The following is a 12,426-nucleotide window of genomic DNA, read 5'->3' as shown; positions in this document are numbered from 1 at the left end:
TAAAATAATTCTAAATGGTGAACGGAGAATTCAAGAAGCATTATAAGGTCTTCTGTCTGAGCTATCGATGCATAACAATAGCCGATTTTTCTTTCACACTTCTGAAGACAACATTTGATTAAATATCAAAATGTATCATCTGGAGAAATTATGAATTAACCGCCCTCCCCAAAAAAAAACATTAAAAACCGTACTTACTATGATAAATAGCATTCAAAATCATACTTACTATGGCAACCACAATACTAATACATAGTCCATGCTTCTACACAAACCAGATTTTTTTTTTGCCAGCTATTTGAATAAACCTTTATTCAAATCACGGTCCTGATGAGGAGGACTAAAGTTCAAAACATAATCTCATAACCTTTTCTTTTTTTAATTCTGGCTACACTGATTGCATTAACACCTTCCTTCAGGTAGAAACATGCATGCAAGGTTATGTCTAATTTGACCTGACCTGGCAAAAACGTCTGCCTACTGCGTGAAAGCACATGCTTGGCACAAGGTCACCTAAATCTAACAATATTCCTAGATTTAGTCAGTGTGATATACAGCCATATCTCATAAACACAACTGTACTTATACATATATAGCTGTGAAATATTTCTGTTAGGTACGAACAACAGAGCTCAGCTATTTTTAACCACATAAATAACCATAATCACAGAATAAACTGGATTTTGTCTCGTATAATTTATAGCAGCAATCGTCGGTTCAAAAGCCAGATGGTGGAATCAGCTTTGATTAAGCAAAGAGATACAATGAATCTTTCAAAAGGCGCCTGGGATTCAGATATTTTAAAGATAAAATCTTACTCCAACCAGCGATTAAGAAGACTAAAGAGAAATTGTCAACTGGAGTGGCGTAACGGCCGACCTATGGACCTTCTGGTATAAATACCGCTTTTCTGTAACTTCTCATTCACTATTTGCTTGATGAGAGAGACAGTTGGTCTCTGTAATATAGCATTTACGTTATACATTTTGGCGTTTTTATGGGCTCCTGATATATATATATATATATATATATATATATATATATATATATATATATATATATATATATATATATATATATATATATATATATATATATATATACATACACATATATATATATATATATATATATATATACATATATACATACACACACACACACATATATATATATACATATATATATATATATATACATACACACACACACACATATATATATATATATATATATATATATATATATATATATATATATATACAAACAGACACACAATATGTATATACACATACATACGTATGGACGTGGTGTGCGCATATGCATACCTCTGCACGAGACCGCAAGCTTGTATAATTGCGATTGTAGTATGTTTTGTGATATATTGTGACTTTATCTTTGCCTTATATTTATTCCTCCAGAAACCAGACTCTCTCTCTCTCTCTCTCTCTCTCTCTCTCTCTCTCTCTCTCTGTGTGCATTTTGCATGACTGGTATTAATATTTTCGTCCAACATTTAGACTGAAAGTCGCGGGGGACGGTTTGACAGACTGACGTTTTGACAGGCTATCCGTTCAGTTACGGAAGTTTTGGTACGAAGGACCTTCTGACCTTCTGGCAAACTCACCTAAACATTCCTCCTTCAGTCACTGCCACCGTCTTACTGATCAACGATGAGCAAAACAAATCCTTTTTGATTGGCTTACACAGATGACACTACCATATTTGACAGCTTCTATCATTCTTTTGAAGCGACATATTTATAAACGCGTGCATTCGGTTTTTATTGTTATGAAATTACTGCTTCTGGGTTTATATAATCCTAATGTTTTCATTGCTGAGAAATCAACATAGCAAAATGGCAAGATTTCGACTTCTTTATCTTGAAGAAAGTTCTCCTGATAAGAGTAAATAATAAATCAATATATTCATACTTTTACACCTTCTTATATGCGTTACCTATAATTTACCGCTATCACTAATACTTGATATTTTTTTAATATACATAAAAAAGTGCTTGTGTGTGTTAAAAGCTGACTGCTAGAAGTTGTGATGTATGGATAATAACGCACAGCAGTCTATAAAGAGGGGCGATTCTAAAGGAGAAAATACCATAAAGGGAAGATGACCCTTTTGGTTTTCTGTAAAACAAAACTATTGGAATGGTTATTTGTCTGTCCGTCCGCACTTTTTCTGTCCGCCCTCAGATCTTAAAAATTACTGAGGCTAGAGGGCTGCAAATTGGTATGATGATCATCCACCCTCCAATCATTAAACGTATCAAATTGCAGCCCTCTAGCCTCAGTAGTTTTTATTTTATTTAAGGTTAAAATTAGTCATGATCGTGCGTCTGGCACCGCTATAGGTGACAACAACACAGGCCACCACCTGGCCGTGGTTGAAAGTTTCATGGGCCGCGACTGAGAGTTTCATACAGTATTACACGCTGTACAGAAAACTCAATTGCGCCGGAGAAACTTAGGCGCATTTTTTATTTGTTTCTTTTGAGACTAATTGGAACAATATCTGTCAGATCTGCCCATTTATAACGGACTGTCCAAAGCTCCTATACAGCTATACTGTGTCCTAAGGCAGAGTGAGTCTAATGTCTATTCATGGGTACTCTGGCAAGTAGAAATAAATGCTGACAGGCGGATTAGTCTTTTCTTGGGCCAAAGGTATACATCCCCTTTTCCCCCAAACCGTGGGACGTCATGAATGAATACACCCACATTTGTGATGCTCTGTGGTGTGGAAATCCTGAAGGGCGAGACTATACGGTTTACAGCATCACACTCTGAGTTTTCCTCAGAATAAAAAATAAGAGAAAAAGTGCTAAGGTATTGTGTTTTGGAAGTATGTATATATGGAACAGGGAAGGCAAAATTTATTATATTTGATATGCTTGAGGAGAGAAAAGTGAAGGAGATGGGTAAGCAGCACTGGAAGAGAAAAAAACGGTGAGTGTGCCTGTGTGGCCGCAGGATGAAGAGGACAAAAGAGGATAGCAGCCGTAACATCACGAGGACTGGGAAAGGGTGAAAAACAACGTGAGGGTTTGATCCAGGATCGTGTGGTAAGGTAAATGTGGTGGTGGTGTTTGGGGGGGGAGGGGTTGTAGTGATGATGGTGAGTGCATATAGTCAAGAAATGGAAAAGATGGAAAGTAAGAAAGAGAAAACGTTTGGGGAAGCCTAAATCAGTGTCACTATTCATCTGGAGCGAGAGAATGGTCATGCTAAATGTAAGTGCAAATGTAAGTGACAAGGAACAGATGGTGCAGTTGGTAGGTATGAAATTCCTAGATTAAAGGAAAATGGTGAATACGTTGTGGAGATATGTTTTGAAAGAATCTTAACTGTTCGGAATTCACTGTTTAAAATTGTAAGAAAAATGGATTAGTTATGCAAGCTGACGGATGCAATGATGAGGAGAGGAGAGCTTAAGGTAAATAAATCTAGTGAAGGCAATTAATTTTAATAATGAAATGACAATAGCACATGAGGCGACTATGGATGAAAAAATAAACAGAGCAAAAGAAATTACTGTATAAAGATTGTATATGGAATACAGATAATCTAAGAGGGTCAAAATTTCAGCAGGGAGCTTCATGAGTGCTTGAGGGTATGAACAAGGGTTACAGACAATAAATGGCTGCACGAGGTATGCAGAATTTAAATAGAAAAGAAAAATAATTGTTTGGGATGCAGTTGCATGAAGGAAGCAAATACTGGAAAAACAAGGTGGAATGTACGGGGAAATATTAGTGAGCAGAAGTTGCTCTAAAGTAAGCATATGCGGACATAAAAAGCAGCTAATGAGCTATTGGATATCAGAATAAAAGATGTAAAAGTAAATTATCCTGTCTCATGAGAATACAGTCCTGAGTCGAAGAGTGAATATTCTAAAGATATGATGACGGGGGAGGACAGAAAGGAGGTAGGGCTGAATAATATAAGATAGAAAAGGGTTATATAAATTTGAAACAGCTTATGGGGGTGACTCTTCAGTACTTAAGGAGGGAAATTAACAGATTGGAGAATGGAAATGCATTAGCTGATATTACTACAAGTAGGTTATTAAGTACTCGATGTCAACGGAAAAATTGCAGACTGAAGAGAATGTAGTCTTAAGTCATTGAGCAAATATTCTAAAGATATATATATATATATATATATATATGTATGTGTGTATATCTGTGTGTGTGTGTGTGTATGTATGTATGTGTATGTATATATATATATATATATATATATATATATATATATATATATATATATATATATATATATATAAAATCTAATAGTCACTTTTTAATAGATATATAATATATAAAATCTAATAGTAACTTTTTAAAAATGCTAACTAAAATGCTCTCTTAACTTCCCGACTTTTTCACGCTATGGAGGACAGAAGGGAGGCACAGCTGAATTATATGAGAAGGGAAAGGGTTGAACTGGTTAATGTAAATTTGAAATCGCTTGTGGAAGTGACTCTTCAGTACATATAGAAAGCAATTAAGAGGTTACAGAATGGAAATGCATTATCTGATATGATTACGAATAAGATGTATCAGTACGGAGGTGAAAATACGATGGAGTGGCTGACCAATGATTGTTAGAAAGTCTGAACAGGCAGTAAGTACCCTACTATGAGATTCACAGCCGGTGTCCCGGAGTTTTTCCGGAATAAAATTTTATCAACGTACCTGACAAAGATGACACTTTGTCACAGGGTATCTTACATCCCTACCTAATTTTTTACTGTACTCTGTATTACGAAAGTTGCATAATTCTGGTAATTATCAGAGAAACACCGACTTCTTGTAGACATCGGCAGCAAACACAGAGGAATGTCTTTCGAAGATATAATGACGTAACTTATGACGTCATTGACTTGCCTCCCTCTCGATGGATAATTGGCTATTCGTAAAAACGTCTCAACCTCTGGCAACAATGAAATACAACCAATACTCCTTGTTTACACTTTGTAGTAGTGGTAGTAGTAGTAGTAGTATACAGGGTTTATGCCATGACGTCGAGTGCTAGAATCCTTGAAGAAAAGGGTTTCCACAAGTTGTCAAGAAATTACTTTCTGTCACTATTTCTCCATTGAAAAATTATATAATTAAAAATCATTTAACAAAGTGAAGAAAACTTTGGCATTCGTCGTAACTCCTTTGATATTTTTCCTAATATGACAGTGCCGATCATTGTAATAAATAGACAACTGCATAGGATTAGATTGGTAAGTGATCATAACACAAAAGGACCAACAACCCTCTATCTCTTTTTCTTGCTGATATTCTGTAATTTTTTTATACATTGCTTTTTCCTTGCTTGCTTTCCAACACCTCCAGCTATTTCTCAGACCTGAATGACATTAATAGGTTCCACCTTTAGGCCATGACCTAAATTCCATTGATCCAAATCAATCCAATCCACTGTGAAGAGTGGCCAGTTTAAAATAGTAACCTGTCAAGTATAAGGTGATAGGGAAATTAAAATGGAGATTGCCATTTTTTTATAAAGTAGCTCGAACACTGTAAAGGTGTGTTTTCTGTAAGTTTTGTCGCTGTTTGAGGAGTTGGTTTTTAGAGTAGATCATTAAATCGATATACTTCGATTTATTGATAAGTATCAACATGTGTAATACATTTTGATATGAAACAACTATTGTTAGGCTGATATGTCTCAAAAACATATTTTGCAAGTACAGAAATGAAACATCCAATACAGAAAAACTATTTATTCTCCAGCGCTGTCCAGGAAGAGGTCTTCATCCTCAACCTCATCATCAGTGGCTATGTTTATGATGAGAGGTTCCACGCTCTCATGGATATTATCCAACGTCCAGTACTCCTCCTCAAAGCGCAGAGACTGATGAATAACTCCTGTCCACGCCTCCGGGTTAGTGCAAATCCTGGCCTCCTGTAACTTGGCCTGAAGGTCCGCCCTGGTGAATCGCTGGAGGGATGAGTGGACGTGACACTTCATGCACCCCCATACCTGCTCAATGGCACTGAGCTCGGGGTGGCCAGGAGGAAGACGTACGACCTCATGGCCCCCTTCTTTGATGGCGTTGTCCACTTTGTAGCAGGGCTTCGGCCAATTTTTTTGGCAAATGAGAAGTAGCTTTGGACATGTGGCTCCTGCTGGGAAAGGTATCTTACGATGCTCCAGCCATTTGATGAGGTTCTCCCTTTTGGTGGCCTATGCAGGGCAACAACTATCTTCCGTTAGTGAGCTGTGATACGGAGCATTGTCTATCACAAGTACTGATGGCTCAGGGAGGGACGGCAGGAGTTGTAATGTTAGCCACTGGTGGAAAAGCCCGCTATTCATTTCCCTGTGGCAGTCACCCTCGTTAGACCTGGCTGGGTAGCAAAGGTATGACCCTTCTACGAAGCCATTGGCCATGCCAGCTGTAACTACCACAAAACACTCTCTTTCTCCGAGTGGCACTTGACGGCTGTAAGAGGCGCTGGTGTTAGCCTGCGTGGTATCAACCCACTCCGTGTTGTGGCCCATCCGGGTGGTCAACCAAGTCTTGTCCACATACACCACCTGTCTTCCCTCCTCCCGGTGGTGCCGTAGAGCTCAGAGAGCACCGATCCGCTGGCACACGATGTCAGTGATTCCTTCCTCACGTACACCTTTTGTTGAGATGTCCGATACCGAAATCCCATTGCCTGCATGAGCCGCAGTACTGAAGACTCTGACGTCTCCTCCGGAATGATGTTGGCAGTCTTAAGGTCAACCATCAGAGTACTAACCGTGAAGTACTGCTTCTCAGCAAACTTTTGATGAATGAAACGGCGAATGGGCCCAGCTGTAAAGTTGTCGAAGACAGGTGGTGCTGCAGGTGTCGAGGGGGGAGAAGCTAACGCGTTCGTAAAGCCTGGAAGAAAATTGCGACATTAGCATATATGTATATATATATATATATATATATATATATATATATATATATATATATATATATATATATATATATATACACAGTATATATATATATATATATACTGTATATACAGTATATATATATATATATATATATATATATATATATATATATATATATATATACTATAGTACAGTATGCAGCAAGTCCTGTAACCCATCTTCTATAGGCTATTTTTCGTTCTAAAGACGATAATGCTTGTTACTATACCTTTGTAATTGGGTGGCTTCACTTTATTGTACTCTTGGTATCCGAAAAAGGGGAAAATTAAATGGTCGCTTGACTTTTGCTGCATAATGTACGAGCAGCTAATTACTGTTAATATTTTCATTCGCTTATTATTATCAGGTTTTATGAGAACAGAATTACTTCTTCTAATCTTAGAGACAAACAGTTACTTACTGTAGGTCGTAATTGGATGATCTGCCAATTCGTCACTTTCAATTAAGAATCATTCAAGTGAGCAAACTGAAGGACCGAGTATACTTATACTTTTTAGTGTGCAAGCCTACCAACAATCGAACTACCATGCTGGTAATATTCTGTGGAATATGAAAACAACTTTTATTATAATGTTACAATTCAGCCATTGTTGTATCTGTCACTAAGAGGACAGGAGCGATCATATGAAATGACATGCCCTTACATGGATCCTTTATTTAACAAAATTACACATGAGGAAACTTGACATTATAATCAATGGGTGGATTATGGCGTTTCAGGCTAAGCCCAAGCACTGGGACCTATAGAGGTCATTCAGTGATGTATTATAACCCATGAAATTTTTTTTTTCTGGCAACGCAAGTTTTAATGTTGTTCCGCAAATTATATTTTACTAAGAAATCAACAGTTATTGCTTTAGAGAGCATATATAATTATCTTTCTGCACCTTATGGAAGTCAACAAATGACGAAAACTTGGTAGCCTTGGATGTCCGGGTGTACTCCTTACCCAAAAAAGGGCTCTGTTATTCATTTGCCTGCTCAAGCTTAAGTAGGGTTTGCCACGGGCCTCCTCACTTCTAAACAACTGTGCAAGTCGAATCACAAAAGCTGTCCTGCAACCACGGGGACAATGACTTATCATAGCCGCCATTCTCAAAGCTTGACAAGGTACGAATATTCATTCAGAATTTCAGAGACAGCTGTTTGTCGTCATCAACTTATGGGAGGAGTCGGGACGTCATATGTTTAGGTCACGTATAACTTTGAACCTATGCATTAGTGTTCCGCCACTAGCTTCGGCTGCTTTATTTTACTCTTATGAATATACTTTTTTCTAATGTAAGTAATAAAGAATGCTGCCGGAAATTAGGTAGGGATGTAAAGTATACTATGGCTAAGTAATGTCTTTGTCAAATGCACAGAAAAAAAAAATTAATCCGGAAAAACACCCGGACGAAGGCTCTGAATCTCATAGTAGGTATGAGTGAGAGTAATGACTTTTTCTATGAAGATTACGCTGAATATAGAAGTGTCTGCAAGAATTACATGGGCATAATAATACTTAGTATTATACGGACAAAATAATACGTAGTGTATTTTACATGATATATATTAGGATTTAGATTAAGGATATGAGAAAGATGACAGAATGATTTGTATGGGAATTACTACTACGGATGTAAACAAACAAGAGTATGGATCGATCAAGTGTTGACTATGAAACAATTATGAAACATATTTAGCATACTTAAACATACAAAGCTTATCATTTTCGTTTTATTTTCTCAACTAAAATCACTCCCCACACCTAGAATGGTATCGTATGCAATGTTATGTTTAAATAAATGATTCCTGTCACCCATTACTTTAGAATCTTTTTGTTACCCAGAAACTTAATACACCATGGTCAGCCATTCATTCAAACTTTAAATGGTATATTGCAGCATCTCATTAATAATCCCAACAACTATTATTGCTTATCCCTTCTTCGATTTATTCAAATATGCACTAAATCTTTTCCATCACTGGTAAGTCTGCTCTACTAACCTATTTTCCTCTATATTATTTTAAGAAAATATTCTTCAGAATCATCCTTAAATCAACTCAGAATTGCATTCTCTTCAGACAGCATTTCTGCATTTGCATCTCTTATTCTGAATACATCCAATCGCATTTTCAAGGTTCTCTCTGTATTTACTTACCTAACTTATGGCTACCAAGAGTATTTGATTATCTCTATAATTTTAATGTTTTCCTTAGCTTCATCTATAACCTTCATGTTGATTCTGTCATCCACCCTTTTCTTTTATTATGCAACTCTACCTCAAACAATCTGAATTTCCTATATATTATCTCATTTCCTCATCCCATCAATTATTGTTTTGTACCCTATCCCTCACCTAATAAACCATCTACCATGTAGGTGATTCTATGACTCCAACCTCGTGTTCTGCACCCTCCTCATATTCTTCCAATTTGACATCTTTCACTTCTGCGCATTTTTCACAGTTTCATTCCCTCCTCTGCAAGTAAAATTTCTACCTAACATAACGTTGGTGTCAACCAGATAATTGTTACATATACCTCCGACCAACCGTTTTTTAACCGTTGGATCTATAAATTCACTTTTCCATCTACTCAGAACTAATACAGACTCTGTAAACTTTCTCACTTATCTGTTTTACCGTAGCATACTACTGAATATTTTCCTTTGCAAACCATGCTCTTACAAGTCACTCCTATTTTGAAGAATTTCCAAAAGACCTTCACCATTCCGTTTACATAACGATATTATCATAATGATTAATATTCAGCAATCTTTCCTCGCATGCTTGACAAAACCAAAATACAGTAATAAATCAAAATGTACATATACACAATTACAAAAAGTAGATGAAGTGGAAAAAAAACCATCCTACTCATCAAAAAATAGAGTATAACATCCCAATACGAAAAATGAAACTCTTCCGCCATCTACCTGTCCCATTTTTTATATACTCACCAATGAAAAGTTCTTCGTTCACAGATGACTGGAGCGTAATGGAGCTTGATATTACAAGGCCTACTCGAAAGAGCACTGCAATATATATTATGACTGTCTACTCAAGTTAATGGGATATATTCTACGACCCAAAATTTTAATATCAGAATCTATTTGAATCAGTAACCTCTCGTTAATTGAGAGCTTATTCAGCCAAAGAAGACAATTAGTCCGGCCTTTATTTGGCAATCGATGTTAAGTAAATATTACATGAAAATTTAAAACGACTTGTCAATTTGCAAAATGTATTGAATTTGCACTATACCTTCACATATAAAAGTTCTAGACTGGTAATGTGCCTCTTACTCTTTAATAAATAGGGAAATGACCCTGCGATTTTACGTTAAATTTATCAAAGAGCAATTCATACCGCACGAAAAAGCATAAGCTGTTTCTTTGGCTTCCAAAATCCTGAATTTTTATGCCTTCTTTTTTTACTAATTTCAGACAAATTTGTCAAAGAAAAAACATTCAAACGTACTAAGATCTCTCCTTAGAATCAAACGACAAATGAGTATCTGTGGAAAGAGTAAGAAAGAAGAATAATTACACCTATCAACACCACAGTCATATTATGTAAAATGAAGAAAATTAAATGTACGAAACGAACATATCTCCCATTAAGTCATTATCATTAGGTAGGCATAGCTCTCTCTCTCTCTCTCTCTCTCTCTCTCTCTCTCTCTCTCTCTCTCTCTCTCTCTCTGGTTTGTAGCGACACTATAATTTTTTTTCTAACAATTAACAATGTAGTTATTATAATTTATTGCGTTAGTGGGGGTTTCATTGAAATTTTCCGTATTACAGCTATCCTGAGAGAGAGAGAGAGAGAGAGAGAGAGAGAGAGAGAGAGAGAGAGAGAGAGAGAGAGAGATTTTCGGGTAATGAATCCGTATTTCTCATAATCAACAATTTACAATCGGACACCCGATCATGTAAGACAAAAAAACTGAGCAGAATTTCATAAAGAAGATCAACCAGGAAAGATTAATTCAAACCATTCCATGCTGTCACAAAAAAACCAAATTATTCACCTTCTCTACACACCACGTTTAAAACATCCACTTATTAAAGAATACCGTCATCACTTTCACAGCTGATTAAAATCTATATCTTAATGTGTTAATCAACAACCGAACGAATAATTTTCTGTGGCTTGGACGAGAGATTGGAAGAGGATAGGTAATCATTTTAATATATTAGATTAATTACAACAAGTATCGACGATAATGTATTCCAATAATTATTCAAAAGACTATCAAGCCAGAATCTGATTGAACCAATCGGTCAATAGCCACTCATTAGTGAAGTAATTATGCAGGTAATCCAAAGCAATATTTTCTCGCATGAATCATATAATTAATGTCACAAAACTAATTCATGGCAATTTCAGTGTGATAAGTTCATTTGTAAAAGTAAGGCGCCTAATTTCGTCCCTTTCATAGTTAATAAAGACCAACTTTTGTGCTCAAACTTTTTATTTCTTTGTTTGTTTCCTCAACTCCCCGATTATGCAACAATTGCCGCCATGGAAATGTCAACTTTGTTAACCCTAAAACTCCAAGTCTTTTCTAGAAAAAATTAAGCCTTCACCTAGAAAACTTCATGTAAATACTGATTTTACTCTCTCTCTCTCTCTCTCTCTCTCTCTCTCTCTCTCTCTCTCCTGAAAACTGCTGTTGCTGTCGGAGTGTTAAATACATGCAGTTCATATGGTACAAGGACTTATGACAGCATTTTCTGAACAAATGCTATGGTATTTGTTGGCAAGTAATATTCCTTTTCATTTTCTTCTTTATTATTCTACGATTACGGTAAGCTGCGCAGTAAAAATCTATGGCCTCTTAACATTATTCTCCCGTACTTCACAAACACACACACACACACACACACCTTACCTTACAGACCTTACAATTCGTTCGGGTTGCCCCAGGTCCCTCAGTGTGAGGCACCTTTGATGTCTACCAGAGAGTTGCTAACGCATCTTCCGGTATATTTTGCATCTTCCAGTCTTGGATGGTCTGGGATGTATCTTAGATATTTGTCGAGCTTATTCTTAAACACATCTACGCTCACTCCTGTTATGTTCCTCAGATGAGCTGGTAGCGCATTGAATAGACGCTGCATTATCGATGCTGGTGCGTGGTGGATTAATGTCCTGTGTGCTTTCCTTAATTTTCCTGGTATAGTTTTGGCACTATTAATCTACCTCTGCTTGCTCTTTTGATAATTTTAGTTCCATGATGTTTTCGGTAATTCCTTCTATCTGTTTCCATGCTTGAATTACCATGTAGCGTTCTCTTCTCCTTTCAAGACTATATAAATTTAAGAATTGTAGTCTTTCCCAGTAGTCAAGGTCCTTAACTTCTTCTATTCTAGCTGTAAATGACCTTTGTACACTCTCTATTTGTGCAATATCCTTTTGGTAGTGTGGGTACCATATTATATTGCAATATTCAAGTGGACTACGTACGTACG

The 12,426-nt window shown here is 36.5% G+C and overlaps 1 protein-coding gene across 1 annotated transcript; it reads right to left on the bottom strand.

Annotated features, from left to right (window-relative positions):
- Window positions 1-5,747: 5,747 nt before the first annotated feature.
- On the bottom strand, window positions 5,748-6,530 carry LOC136837671 (uncharacterized). Its single transcript, XM_067102545.1, has 2 exons — window positions 6,279-6,530; window positions 5,748-6,212 (listed from the first exon to the last, which is right to left on the bottom strand). Exons 1-2 carry the CDS (start codon window positions 6,528-6,530, stop codon window positions 5,748-5,750), a joined length of 717 nt encoding a protein of 238 aa, XP_066958646.1.
- Between the last annotated feature and the right edge of the window lie 5,896 nt (window positions 6,531-12,426).

The sequence above is a fragment of the Macrobrachium rosenbergii genome, chromosome 59 (assembly GCF_040412425.1).
Source record: "Macrobrachium rosenbergii isolate ZJJX-2024 chromosome 59, ASM4041242v1, whole genome shotgun sequence".
NCBI classification, from domain to species: domain Eukaryota; kingdom Metazoa; phylum Arthropoda; class Malacostraca; order Decapoda; family Palaemonidae; genus Macrobrachium; species Macrobrachium rosenbergii.
The sequence above is the reverse complement of the archived record's forward strand: the minus strand, read 5'-3'. Positions and strand labels throughout refer to the sequence as shown.

Excerpts from the sequence above, each read along its gene's own strand:
- LOC136837671 (XM_067102545.1), bottom strand. The coding sequence starts at position 6,530 with ATGGGCCACAACACGGAGTGGGTTGATACCACGCAGGCTAACACCAGC. Across the intron at positions 6,213-6,278 it reads CGTCCCTCCCTGAGCCATCA|GCCACCAAAAGGGAGAACCT; the intron begins GTACTTGTGATA and ends TGCCCTGCATAG.